General features: G+C 40.7%; 1 protein-coding gene across 2 annotated transcripts; it reads right to left on the minus strand.

Moving 5' to 3' along the window:
- Nucleotides 1–25,837, minus strand: wdr75 (WD repeat domain 75). 2 transcript variants are annotated; one of them, XM_033617727.2, is made up of 21 exons: nucleotides 25,712–25,837; nucleotides 25,285–25,414; nucleotides 23,344–23,409; nucleotides 23,056–23,155; nucleotides 22,128–22,252; nucleotides 21,484–21,554; nucleotides 21,061–21,177; nucleotides 20,653–20,741; nucleotides 19,618–19,776; nucleotides 19,268–19,327; nucleotides 17,764–17,879; nucleotides 17,308–17,483; nucleotides 16,953–17,110; nucleotides 15,877–16,057; nucleotides 8,747–8,841; nucleotides 8,522–8,617; nucleotides 5,497–5,666; nucleotides 2,166–2,225; nucleotides 1,506–1,646; nucleotides 1,251–1,342; nucleotides 1–917 (listed from the first exon to the last, which is right to left on the minus strand). In XM_033617727.2, the coding sequence occupies exons 1-21, from the start codon at nucleotides 25,795–25,797 to the stop codon at nucleotides 707–709; spliced, it is 2,499 nt and encodes an 832-aa protein (XP_033473618.2). In that variant the 5' UTR covers nucleotides 25,798–25,837; the 3' UTR covers nucleotides 1–706. The 2 variants fall into 2 exon arrangements, with proteins under 2 accessions (XP_033473618.2, XP_033473617.2); XM_033617726.2 differs by having other exon boundaries at nucleotides 15,877–16,060.
- Nucleotides 25,838–26,084: the final 247 nt, after the last annotated feature.

The following is a 26,084-nucleotide window of genomic DNA, read 5'->3' on the forward strand; positions in this document are numbered from 1 at the left end:
TCATTTTACAAACTTTATTTGCAAGCACTAAAGATTCCAAATTGCTAATAAATATGGAGCTCTTGCATGCTTATGTATGGATCACAAATAAAGTGATAGTCCAAAAAGTGTCAAAAGAAGATAATGGGGAAAGCTTGCATGTTGCAGACTTAGTGTAAGCAGCCCCAGAACTGCAGTGAAACACAAAAACCCTTGAGGAAAACTTGCTGCAGTCTGCAAGAGAACTGTGACTTAGGAAAGGATTTATTTTCAGACAAGACAACAACAAACATTAAGTCAAAACTACACAATGGGACTACACACTAATGTTAATATTCTGGTGTGTCAATTCAGAATCCAGATCTCAGTGCAGTCCAGAGTTTGGGGTAAGACTTATAAACTGCAGTTCACATATTATCCCAGTCAAACAGAGCTTCAGCAGTTTGAAAGAGGAATAGGGGAGATTTTTTTTGTTCAAATGTTGAAACTGATACAAACCACATTGACTCAAGGCTGTAACTGCTGCAAAAAGAGTGAATACTTATGCAATCAAATATTTCTGTTTTGTAACTGCTTAGAGATTTATTCACACTTTGACATTGTTTTTTTTTCTTCCAGAGGAAATCCATTCTGACTTAATGGCATAAAACAAAACAACAAACACTGTTGTGTTAAAAACTTTCTATAGGCACTGTATCTGTGCGAGTGTCTCTGTAAAGAGCCATGTTCAAGAGTTCAGGAGGCCCGAAAGCCAGCTGTGGTCAAGTTTCTTCACCCTCCTCAGTTCTCTAACCTGTGCTTTTGTTAGAGCGGGGGCTGTCGCCAGGCCTCCCAGAGACGCCTGCTCTGGTCCTTGAACGCTGGATTCCATTTCGCCATCTGAATCCTCTTCCTCTTTCTCGCTCTCCATTTCCTCCTCTGCATGTTTATTTTTCTCCCTGAGGACACGAGAACACAAATGGGGAAAAAAAGTTAACATGACTGCATATTTTCAGAGATAAATAAGAGAGTTCACATTTTTCCATGTGCGTTGTTTTAGCCAGAATCTTAAGTTTCTGAATCACATGACACCTGAATTCCAGAATAGAGCTGGATTTCTCCCAGTTAATAAATATTACGTATTAAAAAGGCACAAATAACCACTATGACTGTGCCAATTTTCCAGCTGTTACTGGCTTATTAATAAAATACATGGATATTTATTCAGAAAATGTCTTGAATTTTGAAAGCCTGACAAAAGGTTTTCAGACCAGCCTTAGTGGATCACTGACCTGGTGTCTGTAACGGAGATGAGCAGAGACTGTACAAACATTGAACAGAGGAAAGAGGTTGAGGGCAAGACATGAGCCGGGGTCTGCAGAAGCTGTCAAGAAAGAAAGAAAAAAAAAACCTTTAATGCACTATAAACTGATATTAAAAAATGTGAAGATCTGAAAGTCTTAAAGTCAATGTCACAAATTTAAGATGCACAAACACAAACATACAACTCAAAGTGAACATAATCCATGCAGGGCTGGATTACCGACCTCTCTGATAGCAGCAGAGCCCTGTGGCAGAGGTGTTCTCTCAGCAGACAGACTGCTCAGCATGTCTTCACTCTCCTGTTGCCTGTGTTTCCCCAGCAACAGGTGGAACGGTGTCATGGCAACACTGTCATCGATTACAAGCTTAAAGGGAGGGATCACAATGTTAGGGAAAACAGGCACTGTTTCACATTAATAAAAAAACAGGTCAACAATTTAAGGAGGTGAAGGAAGACCGTACAGATGAGCGAAACAGAGCAGGCATATCTGGATACTTCGTGTTCTCATTTAATTAGGGAGAGAGAACACAGACTTGTCAACAAAGGCTACACTGATCTGCAGATGGCTCATTTATTGGACCGCTGTGGTAATCTCTTGCCAGTTCTTGCAATTTTAGCCAAGATAATGAACTGGCTCTTCACCATTACCCTGTGTTCATTCCAGAGGACAACATATGAAACAACACTTGATACAGGCATCAGTCCAGCTCACAGTTTTCATTGTATTAGTTTTGTTATGTTTAGAGTGCCAAGCATGAGGAACTGAGTTCAGAAAACCTGCTCTGAACTTGCTTGGTAAGTGACATCCTGAGGTTTTGGGCAGCAGGCCAAAAATGAGTGAAACTCATTGCTGACCGTCGGTTGGTGCTCAGGTGTGCCGTACCTGTTTGCTGGATGCCATCAGTCTGTCCTCCTCCGCCTTAGTGGTGAATGTCATGAGATCCTGCAGAGGAGAATCCATATCAGTCAACAGTATGAACACAATAGCAGCACACAGAATATGCAAAAGGTAATTAGGGACTCTTTTTTACTGCAATGTTACTTTTCTCAACGGCACACTGTAACTAAAATGACAGGATACTTGCCATGAGAGTAAGGACACATGAGGATATCACTGAGAAGATACAGAACAGAACCTGAAGATGTGGCTTGTGGTCATTTGGTTTCACTGATGTTACCCATTTCATCATAACAGTTTCAATCACTAACAAATATGCCAGCTTATAAAAATCTGTGAGTGTAGCACCCCCTTTAGGACCAATCACTGTAATTTTTATTGTGTGTGTGCAAGATGTAATTACCATCTTACTTTGTACATCTCCACACACCAGTCAAGTTGCACTTACAGTTTACATTCATGTTCATGAAAACATGGATGCGTCCCACACATATTCCTCTTGACAACACAGATGATCTATACAATCATTAAGTTTCAAGGTGGGCACCAAAGATTAGAGTCACTAATTCAGTATCTGACCAAATGTCTTCCCTTCTGTTCCTGAGATATGACACAGTATAATGGCCAGAAAAGTATTTTTTCAGAACATTATGATGTCAGTGAGGCTGACTTTTGAATATACTATGTCATCACTTCATTATTTTATCCTATTAGATGTTTGTGTGAAATTATGTCATATTTAGCATATGAATTCTTGAGTTATGGCCAAAAACATGTTTATCAAGGTCACAGTGATCTTGACCTTTGAACTTTCACCACCAAATTCCAACCACTGAGTCTGTGTGAACATCTGTGCTAAATTCAAGGAAATCCCTCCAAATTCCATACTGGAACCAGTACCGGTATCAGTTCAGATGTAAACCGTACCAAATCCTACCATATACAGTATGCTTATTACAGAGAAAAAAAAAAATCAATTTACTGTGAATTGCTTAGCAGGTAAAAAGGCCAAAAGGTAAAGATGACACATTTCTTCAATATTTTAAGCAAGATTACTTTTTAATTTCTATCTTTTCACAGTTTTAAAATAACAAAAAAGGAAAAGAGCATGAAGCAAAAGTTTGGGCACCCTGCATGGTCAGCACTTAGTAAGGCCCCTTTTGACAAGTATAGCAGCTTCTTAACACGTTTTATAAACAGCTAAGAGTCTTTTAGTTCTTGTCTGGAGGATTTTCCCCCATTCTTCCTACAAAAGGCTTCTAGCTTTGTGAGATTCTTGGGCCTTTTAACATGAACTGCTCTTTTCAGGTCTATCCACAGATTTTCAGTGATGTTTAGGTCAGGGGACTGAAAGGACCATGGCAAAACCTTCAGCTTGTGCCTCTGAAAGTAGTCCATTGTGGATTTTGAGGTGTGTTTAGGATCACTGTTCTGTTGTAGAAGCCATCCTCTCTTCATCTTTACCATTTTTTTACAGATGGTGTGATGTTTGCTTTTATGGTGAGGACACAGAAAAGGTTTTGTTCTGATGACTCTTCCATGATGGTCATATTTGTGCAGGTGTCGCTGCACAGTAGAACAGTGCACCACCACTCCAGAGTCTGATAAATCTTCCTGCAGGTCTTCTGCGGTCAATCAAGAGCTTTGATTTGTCTTTCTAGCAATCCCACAAGCAGCTCTCTCAGAAAGTTTTCTTGGTCTTCCAGACCTCAACTTGACCTTCACAGTTCCTGGTAAAGCCCCTACAAGGAACTTTCATTTTGAGTTGATTTTGGCAACCCTGTGGACAAAAGCGGTAGTGTTTAGCTGGAATGAAGCCTACATTTCCCATGAGCTCTAGCGCGTATTGTCGTAAAGACGCTTACCTGGCTCACGCATGCGTTTGTTTTGGGGATGAATGAAACAACAAGACGGGAAAACTTTGCCCCCGCTCCTATCGGGGATCCCAGCTCACCTCTGCCGCGCCCCAGCTCCACCTCTCCGGCGTAAGCGCCACTGCCGCCGGGGTAAATGCAGCAGAAGGCCTGTTTGGCCAGCACTTCCACGGCTTCTTGGACTGAGTATGGAGCGGTGCCTCGCCTCTTTATTTCTCGGCACTTGCTGGACCCTGTCGACGTCTGGCTGGTACCTGTCGTCGGCCCGGATGAGGTGTTCCAGCCCCGCGGCCCCTGCTCTCCTAGTCCCCGCTGGCACGGGGTGAATCTGCGCAACCTACGGCCTCTATGTGTGGCTCCCCGGACAGCTGAAGCCGTGGACCCGCCGGCTCCTGCCAGGATTGGGCTGGTAAATGCTAGATCGCTAGCGAACAAAACGTTTATCCTGAAGGATTTCCTGACTTCCCGAGGATTGGATTTTGTCTGCGTGACTGAGACGTGGCTGACTGTTGGTGAGTCCAGTGCTTTCACAGAACTTTTACCCGATGATTGCTGCTATTTTAACTCTCCGTGGACGTCGGGTCGAGGAGGAGGAATAGCAACTATTTATAAGAGTCACTATAAATGTAAGCAGCTAGGTAAGATGACGTGTGCCATCTGAGTGCCGTAAATTGTTTCGTCCTGAAGCGACCTGGGGCGGACCCGGAGACAGTTTCCTAAAGGTATGGATATACACTATATAGAAATAGCTTATCTTCACACTGATGGTCTCATTTGCTGTTGTAGGTCACGCACAGACATCAGCAGAAACGAGAGACTTTTGCATATCCAGTTAAAAGTTCCTTGTAGCGGATTTAACTGCCATTTCTTAATAACATTACAAAATGAGGAAACAGCTACCTGAAATCATTTTGCTCTCCTGCTTTGTGGGCATCAGTTATTTTAGTTTTCAGAGTGTTAGGCAGCTGTTTAGAGGAGCCCATGGTTGCTGGTTTCATTAGAGTATTTATAAAGCTTTGAAATTTGCATCACCTGGCCTCTCCTAACGATGACTGTGAACAAGCCATAGTCCTAACAAGCTAATTATGGTCTGAGACCCTGGTAAAAGCTGTCAGAGCCCAAATGTCTTAGGGTGCCCAAACTTTTGCATGGTGCTTCTTTCCTTTTCTTCACTTTAAAATTGTACAAAACAAAAATAATACACTAATGTTGCTTAAAATGTTGAAAAGCATGTTTCATCTTTAACTTCACGTCTTTTGGAGATCAGTTCGTCTTCTACTCACTTAACTACTCCTAGTAAAAGAAATTCTGACCAGGCGTGCCCAAACTTTTGCATGTCACTGTATCTTCTCTTGATGAACATAAGAGTATATTTCTAATGTTCTAACCTTTGCTGTAAATTGAGCAGGAAATACTTTTAATTGAGTGTTTTTCTGGTTTACCATGTGCTGAGTGAGGAAGTAGAGTTGGGAGCGGTTGAGCCATTGGCTGCTCTCTTCACAGCTCTCCAGCATCTCCTCCCTCGGGGCAAAAACAGCGTGAGTCACCTTCTCCGAGCACACGGCCTTGTGGGAAAACAGTGGCCGAGGCTCACTGGGCTTAAACACGAACACTGAAAATATATAAAAAAAAGAAAAGCAGCAAAAAACATTACAATTATAACAGATTTCTACATCTCCTACAGAATGTGATAAACAGAAACATAAGAGTCAAAGCCCTAGCACACTGACAATACGTGACAAACTGACAATAGAAAAACTGATATTACAACACACGATGCCAAAGAGCACCCTGAGTTATGTTTCTGGGTTTTTTTGGATGCATTCAGCAGCTGTATCTTGGATCGAAAAGTACTTTGGGAGAGTTTTTAATGTCTTGGTACAAAGTGTAGTATTTTTAGATATGCTAGCTGATTGCTACTGCGCAGACTCTGGCTCCAAATGACATCACCACTGCAAGATGGCAGTGGACCTACTCCAGATATTTTGGCTTTATTTCTGTACAGTGGGAGGAAGTGCAGATGCATTGTCAAGCTTTCTGTACAGTGTTTACGTCCAACCTTAAATATCCCCACAACGACTGAATGGATTGCTGCCAAATTTGATACATTCACGGTACCCAGAGGATGAATCCTACTAATGTTTTCTCTCATGTCACAGGTCAACAAATACCGCTTTAAGTGATATGTCACCAAAGTTATTGGATGGATTGACAGAATAAACTAATATAACTCTGAAATTTTCTCTAGTGCAATACTCAGGTTAAAAGTTCAGTATACAGAATACTTTGGTGTATGACCTGCAAATGAGACATGTATCGTTGCAGCCAAATTCCATTTGAGGCCTACAACACACACCCTACAAACTGCGCTCACCACCAGTACAAGACAAACAGACTAATGCGACAGTTATTTGAACTCTGCTAAAACGCGACTTGTAATGACTAAATATGAGGCCACTTGATAGTTAGCCAAACGTTAACTTTGCATTTTCTTTATGGCTTACACTTCAGGACCAAGGAGTGAAAGGGGCTGATTGTGGACTGACAGGGGGTGAGTTACGTAGCTGGTTGGTGGGTCATATAGCTGCTCCAGCCGCAGTGATACCGACTTGTGCAAAACTAATGACATTCACATCATGCCATGTCACAAATGGTAAATGCTGCAAGGATGGTGGGAGACTCCTAATATTGTTAAAATATTTAGCTCTAAAATATTTATCAGACTTCTTGCATTTAACCCACAGCTCAAAGGAAGTGCCTTGTACAGTTGAAGCACTGAATTCATGAGGCTCTTTGTTCTTAGGAAGTCTGTAAAAGTCAAAATACACCATTCAACCAGTCCACTTCAAGGGGACTTCCTGCAGACTTCCAGAAAGTCTAAAAAAACAAAACTTATGAATGTGTAAAAAAGTTGTTGATAGTTATTAAAACACTACTTGAATTGTATAGGTCAGAAATAATATTCAACCACATACAGATATATGTAGAAGTTTATGCTATGGGAGGTAATGAAAATGCATTTTATTATTGCAGCCTGTGTGCGCAGTGTAGTGCCAAATATATAGGCTAGAAAATTGGCCGAAAAATAATAAAAGAAGGTTTTCTAAATGTAAGTACTGCCCAATTTATTCAGTCATAGACTGGTCCTTATTTCCAAACATGTCTATATCTGAATATGTGTAGCCTATATGGGATACAGAGATGTATGATTATCATTTTCTTTAGTCACAAAAAAAACTATTAATAGGATGAGTACCTTGTTATCTGCACGGATAGATGAGCAGACACTATCCATCAACTTGCATGAGGAATATGACAGATGTGATCACCTTGTGCATAACTGTAGTTGTCCCTCGAACGTTTCCATGGCAATGAGTGAAATGGATTGGAGGCCTGTTTATCAGTGGCTTGCAGTCTCCGCCTTCACAGACTTTACGTGATGCCAGTGAACACATAGCAGTACACACAACTGAAGTCCGCAAGGGCTCAGTCCACAAGTCCAGAGGGTGGATATTTGGATTCAGCTACAGACTGAACGTACATTTGACTCTCTTCTCAGAGCAGGGGTTGTATTCACAGAGCTTTCTTGTATAAAGAGTTTCTCCTGGTGACAAATTTCTAAGAAAACTCTATGATGCTTTCTAAGAATTTTCCCTTACAGTTAAGATTAAGTCCTGGTAAAGATGAAAGATATTCACAAAGCATCTTAGCCCTTAAGATAAGTTTTTAAGTCCTTAAAACTGTTAGGAGTAGGGAGGAAAACTTATAAGAGGCTTAATAAGAGGAGAAAAAAATGAGATTACATCGTGCAGGCATCATGTTTGTGGTAGATCTCATTAGAAATGCACTCACATTCCCCACCCAATACAATAACGATACAACGCCAGGAATTAAGGAGATCACAACACTGAGATATTTGGCAACTAGGAAAATGCAACAGAGCCGCATGACTTGGGTCTGTCTCAAGCAGAGTGATCACACTAACAAAGGGTCTGACAACACTTTCATAGTCTTATATTGTGATGCAGTTCATTTCATTTCTACCGGATGTTAACACCTTGCAGGCTCACAAAGTACATGTCTGTAACTACTGATCAAACCTTTTAAAATATTACATCATATCTAGCAACAGATCAACCACACCTCCTCACTAAGGTAGATGTTTCTGTCCATTCCTTGCTAAGAGCTGCTCTGAGAATTTTCCTAAATCACTCCTAAACTAAACTCCTTGCTAAAAACTTTCAGGCTGAATTAGGAGCTCTCCGAGAACGTGAATACAGCCCCTGACCTTTAGGACTACCTGCGACTCTATTACTTGCCTATCATGTCAGATTTGTGTTCTATGTTGTGTCATATATTCAGGTATCAATAACCTGTTGTGAAATAGTTGCTGTGGGATTTAAAAGGTTTCCATGTGCTTTCAGATTATAACTGTGAAATTTTTTGACCACTCAGTTTAAAGCTTACAGTCGGTGCATCCAGCCTGACAGCAGAAGGCAGCCATGTTCTCAGTGAGGGGGTCAGCCAACAGCAGGCTGATGTCCATTGAGGTGCTCCACTCCACTGCCAGAGAGGACAGAGAAAGAGAAAGAGGTAACAGCAAGATTTAATTAGAAATGAAAAAAATTAAATAAAAATAAATAAATACAATTTTTAGAATTTTTGATATGAGCTCTATATATGGAGCCTTACATGAGCAGGTGAGGAGGTTCCAGCAGCAGAGCAAGTTGTTGGCGGTAGTACCCAGGAGATACTTGGAACAGCTTAGTCGCCCAAAACAAAGATTCCTGGTGAAAAAAAAATGTCACCTTTTTTTCCATGTGACTATAAAGAATCCCAAGTGCACCCCACAACCAGCCAGCTCCTCACACCACACATATTTCACAGGATTAGCTTTTGAGGAGTTTTCTGCATTGGGGGCTTCAAATAGAAACACGCAAGCAGGGTCTGAACACCCACCAGGACCCAAACACCCAGAAGATTTGTGTCTGGCAGATAAAGCCATTCAGATTTTAAAATGATGCCTTCTACATATTTAAAGTAAATCTGTGATATTCACATGTAAAATATAAATTACTTTTCTTGATCGAAAAATGCTTTTGTCAGGTGAACTGTTTCTGTTTCAGCCCCTTTGCAAGAAAGCCAAAAATGTATTCATTTTTCAAGTTGCATCAGAAGACTCTCGAGTTGGTGATGTTGGAAGTCAAATTATTGACCCAGTTCTACACATCCATAGGTGGTAGTTATGTAAGGGGTACAGGGCAGCTGTCAAAACAGCTGCCGACCATTACCGTTTTTTCTGATTCCTTCCCTCCAACTTTAAAGTCCTATCATGAACTATTTCCCTTCCAGCTCCCAAATTAGACAGGAAATGTCTTATTTGAAGAGGCATTCCGAGTATGACTACTTAGAACAGCTCATTGTTATGCATCATTAGTTCAGACAAGTTTACATTTGTGTAAAAGAGAACAGAAATAAATGTCTGTCTTTTGTGATTGTTACTGTGATTCCTCTAATAGTTTTTAAAAGTTTCCTGACACTAAAAATTTTCTCTAAGCTGGTTCCTTATTCCAAACATAAAAGGCAAGTCATCTCTCTTTGTTTGTCTTGCAAATATGCTGAGTCAGTGTTCTGAGCTTATTTCATAAAAGTGGTAGAGAAACTAGCAACAGTAGTTCTGTGTCCTCAGTGACCTAGGGGCCGCCTGAGCGGGGTGGAAATGGGGGAGAACACATGCCAACATTTTTGAGACTCAAGCAACGTTGCGCAACTACAGCCTGTAACCATGTTCCTCTGGCTGACAGGCAGTACTTTTTTTTTTCCAGGGGGTCACATCCCCTGTCAGCTGTGAGAAACAACACTCTGGACTTCTGCCAGTGTTGTAAAAAGGTACTTTAACTGTTCAAAGACATCCAAAGCTGAGGAGCCTCCATAGCGAACAACCAAACTCTAAAACAGCTGGTTGCTTAGTGAATCTGTGTGTGTGCAGTGTCATTTGTATGCCCCATTTTTCTGAATGCAAGCTCCAGTGTGTCCAGTCTGCACTTACTTAGGATACACACATTTTACAGTACCGCAGGTCTACAGCCAATATTAATTTAGTGAAGCTAGCATACAGACAACAAATGTACTCTATGATCATTCTGAAGCAAAAGCTAGGATCCTCAGTAAGCACATTTTCTTGCAGCAGACTTTAGCTCAGTGCTGCTGAAGGCTATCTTGTGGCAACTGGCCCTCTTTGTTAAAGCAGTTACTTCTGTGTTTGGCATGTCTTTTTAGATTTTTTTTCCCAATTTACAGATTTAATGTCGAATTTGTAACTGATGAGCTGCCAATTACAGCATGGGCTTGGGCAGTATCTATATTTTCTTACCTTCATATCCTCCTGACATTTCAGCGGGGTATACAGTACAAGAGGGTATAGAGTGTGCCAGTAAACCCGGAACTCCGTTAGCGCTTTTAGCACTTCGGGTTCTCTCGTCTAAAAGTCAATACGTTTTTTGAATGGGATTTTGGTAAAATGCCTCAAATAAGGTCTGTGGTTAACAAAAGCTTAAGCGAGTTTCAGGTTTTGTTCTACGACATAAAACACGTCAGTAAATACCCTACTTGTGAATTTTGAAGCTTTTACGTGTCGTAAAAAAGGCGGTTGCTAACAAGTTGCTCAATACGACTACAAACCCTGTCGGGGACATTAAACGTCATCACCCCCGAACAGGCGAGAGTGCTGGCAATCCGCCATTACAGCTTCTTATTTAGCTTAAACAGTCCGATTTCCCCATTATACAATGTTTTTAAAATAAAGCGGCCGAAATCAGTTGAAAGCTTAGTGGCAGTGACGTCAAGAGTCATGCGACCGTGGAGTAGTCATGTAGTCCGTTAAAGCCTAACGTTAGCTTTTGACTTCTGGCGATCGCATTTAAGCTTCAAATGCGGTATGAAAGGTGTTCATATGTGAAGATTATCTCGCTGAACAAAACCTGTAAGTATCTTAAACTTGTGTTAGCCACAGAGCTTATTTTCTGACATAATCCAAAACGCAATGTAAAAATCACATTGCCTGCGTTCCAAATCGCATACTTCTACTATATATTTTTAGTATGTACTGCAGCTGCCCTTAAAAAGTATGTAGTGCAGTATGCAGTATGCATACTATTGGGACACACTACATCCGCTCCCTGAACTCTGACCCTCTTGCTCACTTCCGCCGCCGTCTGTAGCGCCACATTTGAATATTTTGTTTTGTTGTGCTTCGGAGATGCAGCAAATCTCCTCTCGTCGAGCTCGCCAGAGTCGTGCATACCGTTGGAGGTGCCGGAGAGCTCTGTTGCTGTTATGTCGTAATGTATGTTGTTGTTTCTAATAAACTGACGTGTTCACATAAACAGTCCCAAGCCTATTATTAGTGACCTGTCCATTGAACTAGTCACCAGTAGGCATATTAACCCCCTTCACACATAGCTCTCTGTTGCTGGCAGATGTTTGTTGTTAAATATATTTACAGCTATGCAGCTGCTGGCACTATATTCTGTCTGCACATGAAGCAGCCTTACATTCACATTACTTTTATTTGTAGTGTAACATACTTGCACATTCTTACTACATTACTTAATATGTATTTGACTTTTACTATTTATATATTTACTGGTCTATACTGCTCATACCTGGGCCCTAGTGTATTCATATTTAGTCATATTCATTCATTATTTATACCACACTTACACCACTGCCTATACTGGTAGAATCTTCTATATTGTAGTCATAGTTGAACCCTAACATTGATTATACTATAAGCACAATAAAGTTGAATGTTGTAACCGTGTTCTTGCAAAACTGTATGATATGTGACAGTATATAATCAGATCATTGCAGTCCTAATATGTAGTGTCTTAGTATCTCAAATTAAATAGACCATGTATGAAAGGAAGTGTGGGCGTTGGTTGTACACACAGCTCAGTCAGTGCGACGTAACTTCCGCTGCGCAAAGGATTGTGGGTCAGAATGGCCAAAGAAGCATGCTGACATGCATACTGCGAAATATGACCGGATGTAGTAGAACATCCTGGTACTTTTGGCGTACTGCATCTGACATACTATGTATTGGGACTAGGGTTGGGTACCGTTCATAATTGAACCGATTCGGTACCGGTACCAAACGGTACCTTATTTCGGTACTTTTTAACCCTATGGGCCCTAGGCCTTTTTGGGGTATTTTTACTGCCTTTACTTTTAAGCTCATATCACAGTCATTATAAAGGCTACATACACATGCTATATCTTGTTTTTTTCAGGACAATCATTTCATGTTCATTTCATGTGCCTGTATTTTATATTAATTTTTATATCAATGAAAAAAACAAATCTGTGTGCCTACATTCTTTTTTTTTTTTTTACATGTATCTCAGCATAGCAAGTTGGAAAAAGACATATTCTGTCATATATGAAGAGGGGAGACTCTCTGGAATCTGGCAATATAAGAACCATGATGCTGGGACATTGTGTCACTTCACAGCTGTCCAAAACATGTGGTTTGTGCCAGGCGGACATGTTTGCCAGTATTTTTTCATTATTGCAAGAAATTCCATTGACTCATTCACAAGTCAAAAATGTGTTTTATCTGAAAGAAACATGCAATATTTACATCTGAGATCATAGAAAAATAGTCAACCAAGTGCAATGATGTCCTCCAAGATAATATTTGTTTTTCAGTTTCAGTTATATATTGGGGAGACATTTTGGGCATTGGTGGGGGGGCACGTGTTCCCTTCAATGTATATGGTGACTACGGCCCTGTCAGCATGCATTAGGCTGCAGTTGTCTGGGTGCGCAAAGGTGAAGTGGCTTGTCTTGTCATACAAAGTTTGATGGAGTGTCAAGTGGACAATATGGAGATATTTGCATCTTGAAAGCTGGACTACAAATGTGGATAGACAGGGAGAAACACACACAAGCCTAAGACGTGGTAAGATACGATATTCCTCACTATATGAAGTGACTGATAACAAGATCTGTATAATGGATTGTAAAGAAATTCGTCAAGTTTTTATTTTGTAGACAACTGATCTGTATTTAGAGCGTGATGGGATGACAGCACAATGTGTGTGTGGTCCTGCGCTTTCATGTGATATGCGTGGCATTTCTGTGCGAGCCTGCGTTCGCGAGTAATCCATCCAAGAGTAATGTGTGTGCAAAGCTGTATGAAAGCTCTGTTACACATCATTTTATTGTAATTTTTCGCTGTGAAAACATTGGATTACCGACGAGTGCTTGGCCTTGTCGGAAAGCTACAATTCTGCTGTTCCCGCTGATATGCGTGGCTTCTCGCTATGACACACGGTCGCGGAGAAAATCCACAGAGAAGAACGGGTGTGAATTTGGACGCACTATGCGTCGTTCGGGCCCATAGTCTAAACTTCTCAGTTTCAACATTTTATTGAGAACATTTAGGAACAGTGCTGCACGTTAACTTTTGTCTGCACATTGATTTTGTCGCCATTGTTGCTGAGTCTGAGGTGCGAGTCATGCGCTCTCGCTCCGCCTCCACCTCAGGTACCGAAATTTGGCACCGTTTCATTTTAAATGAATCGGTACTCGGTAGTACCGACGTGAATCGGTGCCAAGTACAAAAAGTACCGAGTTTCGGTACCCAGCCCTAATTGGGACACACTAATTCTTTTTCTGGCATACTAAATAGTATGGTAGTATGGGTATTCACGGATTCACTTTGTCTTCCAGGAACCAGCGCAATGCTAAACTTCTGGGTTTTGACGTCAGCCCTGGCACACTCTATTGGAGTTACATGTATACAGAGTTATGAGCAGGGGGCTTTCCTCTTCTTCTTTTATAAATCTGTCAAGCACAGCAGATGAAAACTATTCATTTAACTAGCCCAACACCCTACATCTCGTAACACTCTGAGCCTAAAAGGATAAGGCTGGCAATATTCTAGGTTTTTCGTGTTTGTCAGCATATTACACGAAAAGACCAAAACCAACAATGAATTGATTTGACTTAATCCCACATATATCGTCCTGTGCTGTAAAAACCCACTAAAACACCAAAATTGTGTAAATCCACAGCTGTGAATAGTCCCCAACAAATGCACTATTTATCCATGCTAAAACTGCTTAAGGAAATTGTGGGGTCCTTTCTTTTTTAATTAAACTTTGTAATTGTGGCCCATTTTTAAACATCTGTTTTCAGCAGGAACCAACAGGCTTAAAGCTGAGAGCCAGTAAGAAAGTATTGAGAGAGAGATTGTATTGTAAGGTGACCAACCCCATTAGTGTTTTTCATACTGCACAGGCTAAATGAGCCTTTAGCCTGGGCCTGAGAAAGCTTTCAAACTCGTTCTTCTGCTGTGTCTGCTGACCTTCTTCACAGCAGACATTTCAAGATATCTTAGTAGGAAAAGCACAGCTGTATTTCATAACATTGATGATGCTGCATTCCACTTAGTGGAAGCGACGATATTGTGCATGTGGGTTACTTGAATAGCTTACTGGGAGACTTGCAACTCACATGGAACTGAGCCATTGTTGAGGTTATCAGTTTCACATGTGCTTTTCCTACTATGACTCGTCAAAATGTCTGCGGTCGAAAAGGCCCATTCAGGCATTTTTTTGGCTAATAAACCCATCTTTATCCTAGGGCTTGCTGGCCCTGCTCTGCAGCAGGGTTTGCCCCGAGATTGAGCAGTTATCCCCTGAAAATTGATTAAACACAGGGCTAAAATTCACCAGTGTGAAATGGAGCTAATGGAATTTCATTGCATTTTTGTTCTCCAATAACACAACTCAAGTCATCAGTATGCACATGCTTTATGTTTATGCTGTCACCATGGTAACTACTACTAACCAAAACCAGAGATACCTAGCAAGCTTGCGAACTTAAAACTGAAAAGATTTGACTTAAAGATAAAACAACAGGTGTCTTCTTTTTAAGTCTTTCAGTTCCCCCTGTTATCGCTCTTTGTGATGTTTCAGCAACGCTCTTAAACAAGTTTCAACAATTAACCCCAGGCCAGCAGAAGCGCAGCCTAAATCATGTAGCCGTTGGCCTAGGTTAAGCCTGGTTTAACAATGTGTATGTGAAAAAGGGCTATGTTAGCCCAGGGCTATTGAAAAGCTGTGTTCACACTACAAGCAACACAGCAATAGGCTACAAGTCATTTTCAGAAGAAGGCGCTGACATGAAGCTACAAACTGGCGCCAGACACTCTTTGTGGACAATTGTGATGCACTACAAATCAAACTTGAGCTGACGTCAGCTTTTGTCATTGCTCCAATGACACAGTGAAGCGTCAATAAATCATAGGTTTTTGTGTCTAGCTGTGATACTGTGTTATTTAGCTTAATTAGCTGATGCTATGATAGCTTTCTATGCATTGCAATGCACACAGAGATACAATGGGGCAAGAGAAATGTGAGGTTAAAATGCAGGTCAGATACTGATATAAACCAGATTTTTTTTTTTTAACTAAATACTAAGTTTAGTCGATATTCAATTGAGGTTCTTTGTGGCAAGTAGCAGACACACACAAACCTGTGACAAAATAACTACATTAACAAGTACTTGAGCAACACTTCACCAGCGACTTTGCGATAACATTAGGCAGTTACACTGTCGCTCATAGCGTAAACACTGCATTAGATCATTTCACTGGAATAACATTGCTAGGCAAAATATTAGGTCCATGTGTACTTCCTGTCAGCTAATGTCATTCACATACACTTCAAAACATTTCACGAGAAAATGTATTGAAGTCCAAAACCCAGCCCTGGTGAAAGTGTGGGTGTTTAAGTTCATGTTTATGCTCTGACCTGATGGCTTTTGGCGGCTGTGACAGAGTTGTCAGGAGCTCCCAGGAAGCTGGGCTCCACACAGTCACTACCTCCTGAAAGCTGACGGCCAGCAGGGAGCCATCGGCTGAGAAACAGCAGCACTCAGGCGCCAGGCTGTGATAGGCTCCGACGAAATCACAGGACCAGGAAGGACCTTCATCTACTGGCATGTTCAAGAGGACAGAGAGAGGGAGACAGACACAGAGAGTGTTGAATTAGTGAGAAATTAAGTCTAATTTGGCTCAAATCTAACATTTAACCTGATGTGTTGTAAAGCCACAAAAAAAATCTTGGTAGTACAAAGCACTTTGGATAAAAGCCTTGCCTGCATGCAACTGAAGGCAGGGTGGACATCATGATATGGAGTTTAGATGTTTTAGGAAGAATCTCAACTAAAATGTTACACATTTGTCTGTTTGGCCTGATAGTTACATATGATTAAAGGTAATATATATATATATCCCTCCTACAGTTCCTTGCTCAAGTATACTTTAAGGATGAATTATACATTGACCTTGTGATGTTCAGTCATCGAGATCAAAGAAAAGTGATTGACAGAGCTAGAAATACTAAAACAATACAGTTACAGCCTGTATTTTGCTGTGTGGGCCCAACAATTTACCCAAAAATGTGGGTCAACCTCACACAAAGTTCAACAAAAACAGAAACAATCGATTTTGTGTCCTCAATATTTTCTGAATGAGAGAAAATGAATCCTAAGGATGATGTTTTAGTGATGTTTTCATGTTTTGCCATTTTGGTGCAAGAGCCTGAACTTTTGTGGTTAAAGGCAGATTTTGAAAACAGCTTTGATTACAGGTTAACTACTATGAATACTGACAAATCACACAGAGCTATGCAGGCACTTAAGTGAGAATTGACTCCGTTTTTGAACAAAAACTTGTTGATGCACACCAAGAAGAAGTCAGAGCCTAGTACAATAGAAAAGAACAGCAAGTTAAAAGAGCATGGTAAATATTACCACACATGAACAGATCAGCCAAACTCTGCCTTTAGGAAAAATGCAAGGTCAGAAACTGAGCTAGACTGCGTACCCTCTGTGTGGGCTGGTGCAGCCAGCTGCCAGGCTTTGAAGTGTCCGTCCTTGCTGGTGGAGACCAGCATGGTGGTCTGGCTGTCGATGGCGTGGCAAAAGCACATGGCTGTAATCCGCGCCTCATGGGGGGCCGAGATAGTTGTGTTCAGCACAAAACTGCAGGTGATACCGTGTTTTAGTAAGACAAAAAAAACTTTGCTAGTGCACTAATAAAAACACTAGGGGATAGGACAATGATTCACAAATCTGGATGACAATCTTGAAAACATTTTTAGACCATTTTACTACTGAATTATGTCTGTGTTCATGACTGACTGAAAGCATATAGAAATATTATAAATAAACATATGTACCTCTGTGTTTGTTCATCAAATGCCCACAGTTTCAAGTTCAGCTCCAGCTCAGTGACCTTCTGTTTTCTTTCTTCGACTGTTGCCAGCCAGTTGCCAGAGGCATCAAAGGCCATTTTGACCACCTCAAACTGCTCCAGGCCCGACTCATGAATGTACTCCTGCTGCACTATATCCAGCTGTAGGAAACACAGAAGATGACAGACCTCAGGATTTAGTTACTGAAGATAATTCACACCAAGGTGTAGCTGACAGTATTATTAAGCGAGACTGAAGATCAGAACAGATTTGTGTTTGAACCTCTGTTTGTAATTGAAATAAGTTGTCTTCAAGTACTCATGAACTTATGCAATATCAGGTACTGAAATATTACACTATGTCCAAGAATACCTTTAAAAGTAATCCACAAACCAACCTGGTGTACTATCGCTGGTTCAGTTTATAAAGCAGAGTGCTTACATTGTACAGCAGTTTGTCTCTTTGGAGGGAGTAAAACTGCAGGTGGCCGGGTCTCCCATTCAGCACCAAGGACTTGCTGCGTGGGTCCATCATTAGGTCTGTCCTGACACTTTCTCCTGCACCAGGGACAAGAAAAAAAGAGTGAAAATGAATTCCTTCTTTTATGTGCACAGAGTAACCTTTTTAATAGTTTTTAAGGATACATAATTTATTTCTGCATGCTGATACAGAATAAACTAAAAAGATTTTTTTTCAAGTCAATCTGCTGTGGCATCATTATAATATACAAGATATGATACATGACAGGTACAGGTACAAGTACAGCATTTTTGGTTAAATATGTCAATAAAGACTTGCCGATGAGGTCGAGGTGAGTTGAACTTTGTTTATTTCAGGATGCGTGGGAACAGGGATGGATTGGCCATCGGGAGTACCGGGAGAATTCCCGGTGGGCCGCTCTAGTGTGGGCCGGTTGAGCTTTTTTTTCTCTTTTTATTAAACTTATTTTGGTTTTTGGCTGATCGGCCCACAGAGCAGAGAGATGATGGGCCCACTGTTTTGTCTCTCATCTGAACACTGGCCAATCACGGCCCACCCCCATCCTACTAGTCGTCCACCGAGGACGACTAGCAGGATCCCACCAAGGCAGAGGGACAGGATGGCAGGGAAGAGGAGGAGGCTCACAGTGTAGGAGAGGGAGGCACGCCAGGCGATGAAGGTGAAGTGGTAAGCAGCACTACAGGGAATGCAGCTATTTGAACTTGACACAATAAATAACACATGACAAATAACAAATGCTGTTTTTTTCTGCTAGCTAGCTTGTTAGCTGTCTGCAAACTGAACTCTAGCTGACTGCATTTTAAGAGTTTCTAGTTCCTTGAAGACTCTCAAACCTCTACACACCACTGTGATCTTTATAAGAAAGTAGGATGGTCCTCCCTCAGTGTAAGGAGGGCCTAACATCACATATTGTTTGTATATAAGTCTATCTGCACTCTACTCCAATACCACTCAGCTAAGCAGTGGTATTTGGCTGGTGTGTTCATGTATTGAAGGGGAGTACCAGGATGGGGGATGTCCAGCTGATTGTGGTGGGCTGGTCTGGGCAAAAGTCCAGTTATATATGTCAGTCCAGCCCTGTGTGGAAATGTTTGCTGGCTGCGACAGTGTCGCACTTGCTTTTGATTTCCTGAAGTCTTCTGTCAGTGTCTTTGAACACGGCACTGTTGCTACCTACAGTCAAAATTTGCCATTTGCAGTTGAGATATTTGTTTTTTTTTCTGCACCTACCCTATCAAAAACGTGGGTAAGTGGTTTATTGATTCAGATGAAAATATCAGTGGATTAAACCTTCTTCAATTACAGGCAAGATCTTTCTTAGAAGTGAGATTGTTCTCCAAGAGCTGTGAAGGTTATTTATGATAGATACATTTATCATTTATGAGCCCATACAGCATGTTTATGATCCATTTAAGTGCTGTTGCCACATATAGTCTGTACTCACCTTTGACCAGGCCCTGAATGACAGCTGACACTTTAACACAGCTCTGGATTATTGTGATCTCTGAAACAAGAAGAAACAGAAATCATTTACTACAGCCTTCCTTTCAAACTGAAACAACTCTATCTACAAATTTTACAGCTGCAGTCACTGGGGCAGGCTGTGTTGCCTTTCTCAACTCTATCAGTCTCTAAAGCTTACAGGGTTTAAACCAGGCAACCATAGTGCATTGATGCTGTAGTACCACTACAGGCCAGTAGATGCTGGCAACAACAGCATGTCCAATATTACAAATATTTCCGAACAGCTTGCTGTTTTTGTCTGAGTGTGTGATGCAGGTTACAGCCTCTTACTGTTGTCACTGTGTGAAGTACAGAACAGTGCTCCATCAGGTGAGACAGCGATGTGTGTGATGGCAGAACCCAGGCGGGGCAGGAAGTCCCGCTGGCTCTCTTGGTTGTATCGCCACTGGACAAGCACCGACTCCATGCCTCCACTCAACAGGTTAGTGCCTGGTAAAACAGAGCCAAAATGGATACAGAGGCAGGAACATAGAGGCAGGAATATATATACATATATATATATATATATATATATATATATATATATATATATATATATACACACATATATACACATACATATATATATCAATCAATTAATGCTATCATCAGTAGCTTATGTATTCAGATCCAAATATTCAAATTTTGATCAAAGTAAGTATGTTTTGGCGTCAAAATTTTCTGAAGCCTTTCTGAAAACATTTCCCCATGTAATCTGATCGCGTAGTTTTCTGCGTGATGACGTTGCTTCATATGAACCCCCTGACCCACCTAATGTGCTTCTTCATGACTAAGCCAAGCCTCCTTTAAGAATGTGCGTTATCGATCTTCCTCGATAGCTATATTCTTCTAACCCCCTTACTGGCAGGGAATGATCCAAAAGTCACTCAGTAACACAAACAAACTAACCAATTCTGGCAGGACTAGACCAGTAACTCCTTGTGTTCTGTGAGGCAAAATTACTGTTTTTGTCAGTGGAGTCTAGCTTTGAAGAGTGCAATATAATGGCTTCAGTTCTCTGGCGGAGAGGGCTGTCTGACAGCATGGTAAAGCAGTAGAAATATTAGACTGACTATGGATAAGTACCTCATACAACCCCACTTAAAAAAATTGTCTCTCTAATGTTTGTCAGTGCTTTTTTCTAACAGCTGAGTGGGCATTTCAATTTGAAAAACCTGCTGAAGAAGGCAGATAGACCCGCCCTTATAAGCAAAACAAATCCTGACCTGATTTTGTTATTCTAGCACAAATTTAAATTTTGAAACAGGTTTGAGTGAGATTAATAATCTTGTCTGCAAGAAAGAAATAAAACAGGTAATGACATACCTTCTGGGGTAAAGCACAGTGAGCTAACAGCACTGTGGTGCCAATGCAGGGTCGAGTATGTGTACTCCTTCTTGTGGTTGAAGTTTCTCCTGAAAGGACAAACAGTAATGGTACACTCATACACTTTATAAACACACACTGGCTACAGAGACCTAATAAGTGCCTTACTGGTAAAAAGGGATTAATTAAGCAAATATTGTGTCAGGTATATTTGTTGTAGAGGAGGGGACAAAATAATGCAGTCTGTTTCCAGCCATGCTAAGGGAGTTCAGTTCACTGGATCAGCTATCAGGAAAACACATGCAACATAAGTGAGCAGCAGATGTTTTGACTAAAGAATTGTTCAAAATCATCAAAACGCTGGATGTGACTGTAAATGTTTCAAGGCCATGTTGTTGCTACACTCACCACAGGCGAATCTTGCCGTCTTCATGCCCAGTAGCAATGCAGTCATCTTTTGGGTGACAGGCGACACACGTGAATGTGTTCTTGCCTCCCTTCTTGTTGTCTTCTTTGAGGGAAAACCTATTAACACATGAGAACAGACAGGAGGTGTTAGTGAACATCCTCATTGCTTTGTAGGCAAATGTGGGTTTGCGATCGTCGTGGATTTTATGATTCATGACCTTTGTCACAATTTCACTTTACATCATTGTGTGTCTTCAGATACAAAAATAAACTGTTTTGTGATATTTGCAATAAAAAGCTGTGAATGCTTTGTGCTTTTATTTGACAATTTGAAACAAAATGTGCAAAGTGATCATATTTAATTTATTTTCCCTCTTCAATAAAATACTCCACACAACTGAAGCATCTCACACCATGGCTCACCTGTATGACTTCTGCTTCTTGAAGAAGTACACCTCCAGTTGCAAACCTTTAGCTGAGGCAATATATTCCCCCTGTGAGGAAGATAACATTTGGTTTTAACACAAACATGAAGGAAGGCAGACCAAGGATCAGTATTTGAAACCGGTTCTTAAGTAAATGCTCATGTCAATCTAAAGCAGTTTACAACAGGGAAGTGTACTCCAAAAAGAGTGAATTATTAAAATGCTATATGTCCAATTAAGGAGAAAACAACAACAAAAAATCTGAAGCCCATTTAAAAGTGACTCATTTTATGCCTCCAGCGGGCTCCACTGAAGTTTTTGAAGACAGACACAATTTGAATTAAAGCTGTAGTTAGCTCTCATGGCCAAAAAATGTTGTCTCTTATGGAACTTTATTTTGTAAATGTTCTTAATTGTATTTTATATAATGTCTTTATTTTTGCACTGTGTTTAATGTTATGCACCAAATCGCCGAGTCAATTTCCTTTTAAATGCAAAATTACTTGGCAATAAAACATTTCTGATTCTGATAAGTCCTCTAAAAACAGCAAGCTCTGATACACTGGCAATACCACTGGAGTATCACTTTTGGGAAAATAACTGTCTCAGATGTGTTGGTGACAGTAGTGGTGGTGTATGTACCCCTCTGCCGAAGGCAGTGGCTGCTGGATTGGAGCTGACATCACTGAGCACAGCAGAAAGCTCTCGGGCCTCCACCAGCTGATCTCCACTCTGTGGAAGACGTACTGCAACCAGCTGGAACAACTCTGCACAAACAAACGCACACAGGCGCCCACACACACAGTGATAAACATCAGCCTGCTACACATTCTTCCCCAGTGACCTCTTACCCAAATCCCACTTCACCATCATTGTTGAAGCCCCCGTCAGAATAATTTGACATGTTCTGTGACTAGTAACTCCTAGTGGACTTCTTTTATAATATATTCATACATGCTGGAGTGGACTGCTGACAAAAAATTGTTTTGTTTAATATGCAATGACAAAGTATCTGATCTTTAATATCAACTGTAAAACACAGCAGTGCACGTAAATACCTATGTGCACATCTTTGATTTAACTAGCAGACAGATTGGAATTAATGGACTGAAAGGAACACACGGACTGCACCAATTTTCACCCAGACTGTTTCGTATTTCTACAGACAAAAAAAACTTCTGCTACAAACCCATAAATATTCTACACATAAAAGCTTTAACACATCTCAGCAAGGCAAATTCAGGTGAGATTTAATCAGAAGCTTTCATTTATGTAGCTTTACATTTGAATAATAGGGTGCTGTACACAAAGGTGTGAAGCTTTATAAAGAGAGCAAGCATTGAAGCTAGTGTGGTTCTGCAGTTTGGTTCCATTTCAGCTTTATTATTGATCGCTCTCCTCTTTTGTTCTCATATAGCTAAGTGACTACGTGCATGGCACTCCTAGGTGCTAAGGTCTAGAGTTTTGATTACAGTCACGTATACAAGAGCACACTAGTTGGCTAATGAATGCTGAGACAGCTTATGCATCAACCCAAGCATGACCACAGTTGGAAATTTGTCAGACCTACCAGATCTTTTGTCACTTAGCATGGGAGTAACGATAAAGATGACTCCTTCATGGTTTGCAGATGCATGGATGGAGTATACCGGGTATCCAATGACGTAAGTCTGGAAGAGATCACACACCTGTCAAACATGGCTGCCAAGGCTCTCTCTAAAACTGATTTCAGCCCAGTGTCACTGTGCATCAAGTCATATTCATAGCTATGGGGGGGCTCTCCAATATCAATGTAAGTGAGATGAGCCATACTGACTGCAAAGACCAGAGCAAAAGCAATATAAGAATCAAACTGTACCTTAATAAGGATGCCATCTGTGAAGTCCCAAAGTCTGACAGTGCCATCTGCTGAGCAAGAGTAAACCTGCAACAGTAACAAGAACACATCATCACAGAAGAAGTGAAACAGAACAATGAAATCCTTTTATAAACAGCAACTGCCTAACTACTATTCAGTAAGGTAATACATGAAGCAACTCATAACACGGCTCCTGAAATTTGCCAAGAGCAATTAATTATCGCATCTGAACAGACATTAATCATACGGTACAACTGCTAAAAATTACAAATTGTGAAACAGTTTCATACTTGCAACAACAGGGATAATGTCAAAGGAAAAACAAAAACATTTTTCAATGCTTTTAAAAATGTTTTATTGATGAAATTGTTAACTCCAAACTCAGACAAAGAATATGTAGCTGATCCCAATAAAAATGGATCTTAAGGGAGCTTTATTTGTGGCTTTAAGAGTGCAAAAACACTTGCAGATAAAAACCCTGACAGCTACTTCTTCATACAGCTAGCATCTTCAAAGCTGGCACTGCAAACAAAGGCTTCTCCACCAATTAATTAATTCATTTCAGTTATTGTGTTCAATACTTTTTCCTGTGTCATTCCCCTTTACACACAACTTTTTTTATGGATTGAAATGTTAAGATTTTTTTATCTGTATAGTTTTAGTGTGTCAATACCAAAATCTGGAGTAAATTTCATGTGAATAGCTGCACTGGTAATGTGTTTCCACAGTCGGTCAAGTTGTTCTACAGTAGCCCAAAACGGACAACTGGCACTGGCTCTAATTAGGGCCATTCGCATTTTCACATCGACCACTATAGCTCTCCTACACACTTAGCCCACTGAAAAAGTTTCAGTTCTGTAACCTCACCCCTAGATGCCACTGGACCTTTATGGCAAACTAAATTGGTTAGTTCTGAAAAGATTAGTCAATTAATCAATTAAATGATCACAAGAGAATACTTAATTCATAAAATCACCATTTGTAAATCTGGCCAGTCACACTGCGTTACCTTAAATTTGTAAAGAAAGGTTTCTTTTCTGACATGCCTCCACAGAAAACAGCAAACATATTTATTTATCGATTGATTGGGGACCAGCCCAACAACAGCAGCAAATGATATCAAAACATCCATTTATGAACTCTCACACAATATATTCATGCAGTATAATAATCCAAGTCTCATTTATCCAGCTGTGTGCTCAGTATCTGCCAAACACTCTAAATTGCATTACCACTAAAACATTACTTTTTGAAACTGAACTGAACGTGAAACTTATTTATGCTCTCTTCAAAGTCAGACTCATATACTAAGGCTTTTAGCAAAATTGCATGTGTTTTCGAAGTACTGAACATAAAATTGAGACCTGGATGATATTCCACAAGTTGTTGAGTTTGTAAACGAATGTTTTGACATAGTTTGCTGTTGTTAAACGTGGTCCCCAATCAATTAATTAATCAATATGTTGGTCATTATTCATGGATGCATGCAAAAACCCCAAAGTTTTCTTTCACTAACTCAATGTAACACAACATGACTACATATGAGTGACGTATTCCTTTAATAGACCTTAGGATTAATTGTAAAAATTAACAGAAACAATGGAACAACTTTTTTTTTCCAAAAATAATGTGCTTGTTTGGAAATCTTCACTTAAATAGAGAGGAACTGGGTGGTAAGTTGTTGGCCTATTTATATTGAAAAGACAAAATTCAGGTGACTACCCTGGTACTTGGAAATTAAGTTGATGAAAATAAACATATAAAATGCATTCATCACTGTAAGCAGCCTTTAAGGCAATTACTTTTGTGGGACTTGCACTTGAGTAGCTTTCAACCCAAGTGAGAAGAAGTCTTCTGCAGGACAAGTTAACAGTACTTCTATCTGAGGTAGAGCTGTACTCTTCTTCCCCGTTAACAAACTGTGTGGTGAAATGACTGTACCTGCAGATGGTTGGAGGGTTTGAGCAGCACACCTGTCACCAGGTCGGTGTGTCCCCGTAGGTCGTGAACACACTCCTCTGTGGATGTGCTGAACACCTTGACACACTCTCCTGAGGCGCACAGTAGGAACCTTCAGCAACACAGAAATAAACAGCGTTTACACAAGAACTTAGTCTACAGACCAAACACTGCAATGGTAATGATGGCACGTGAGTCATCTAAGTTATCTTTAGAAAAAGATGCCACAGTGTCGATAAGACAAGCTCGTGATACTTCGTAAACAGCAGTAACAATATCAACAGTTACCTAGCAGCTAATGCTAACGACTAGCACCGGCTTCATCTCTCTGGGTTACAAAAACTTGTAGAACCGGGAGAATCTCTGCCACCAAAAATTAAAAATCAGTGGACTGAAAACACACACTCACCTTGAATCATTGGTTATGACAGGCTCCCGAAAGTTTATTTTACTGCCACCTCGGTGAACCACGCGGATATCCCCATGTTCTACCATGTTTTTGCTACGTTCAACTTTCAACTCTGACCCCGGTCTCTTCTTTGTGTTTATTCACCGGCTGGTGAGCCAGTTTATATGCACTTCACTGCCACCTGCTGGACTGGAGTTGAGCGGAACTGTAAAAATACCTTGACGCAGTTTCATTACCTCTGCAAAACATGCTTATCTTGAGAAGGAGTGAGTGGCTCCATCAGGGTGGAGGAGTGCTTGGTCTAGTGAGATGGAAAGGAAATGATAGAGGTTGGAGGCATGACAGTAGAGACATGCACCATGCCAAATTTTCC

Source organism: Epinephelus lanceolatus, chromosome 14 (genome assembly GCF_041903045.1).
Source record: "Epinephelus lanceolatus isolate andai-2023 chromosome 14, ASM4190304v1, whole genome shotgun sequence".
Taxonomy (NCBI): Eukaryota; Metazoa; Chordata; class Actinopteri; order Perciformes; family Serranidae; genus Epinephelus; species Epinephelus lanceolatus.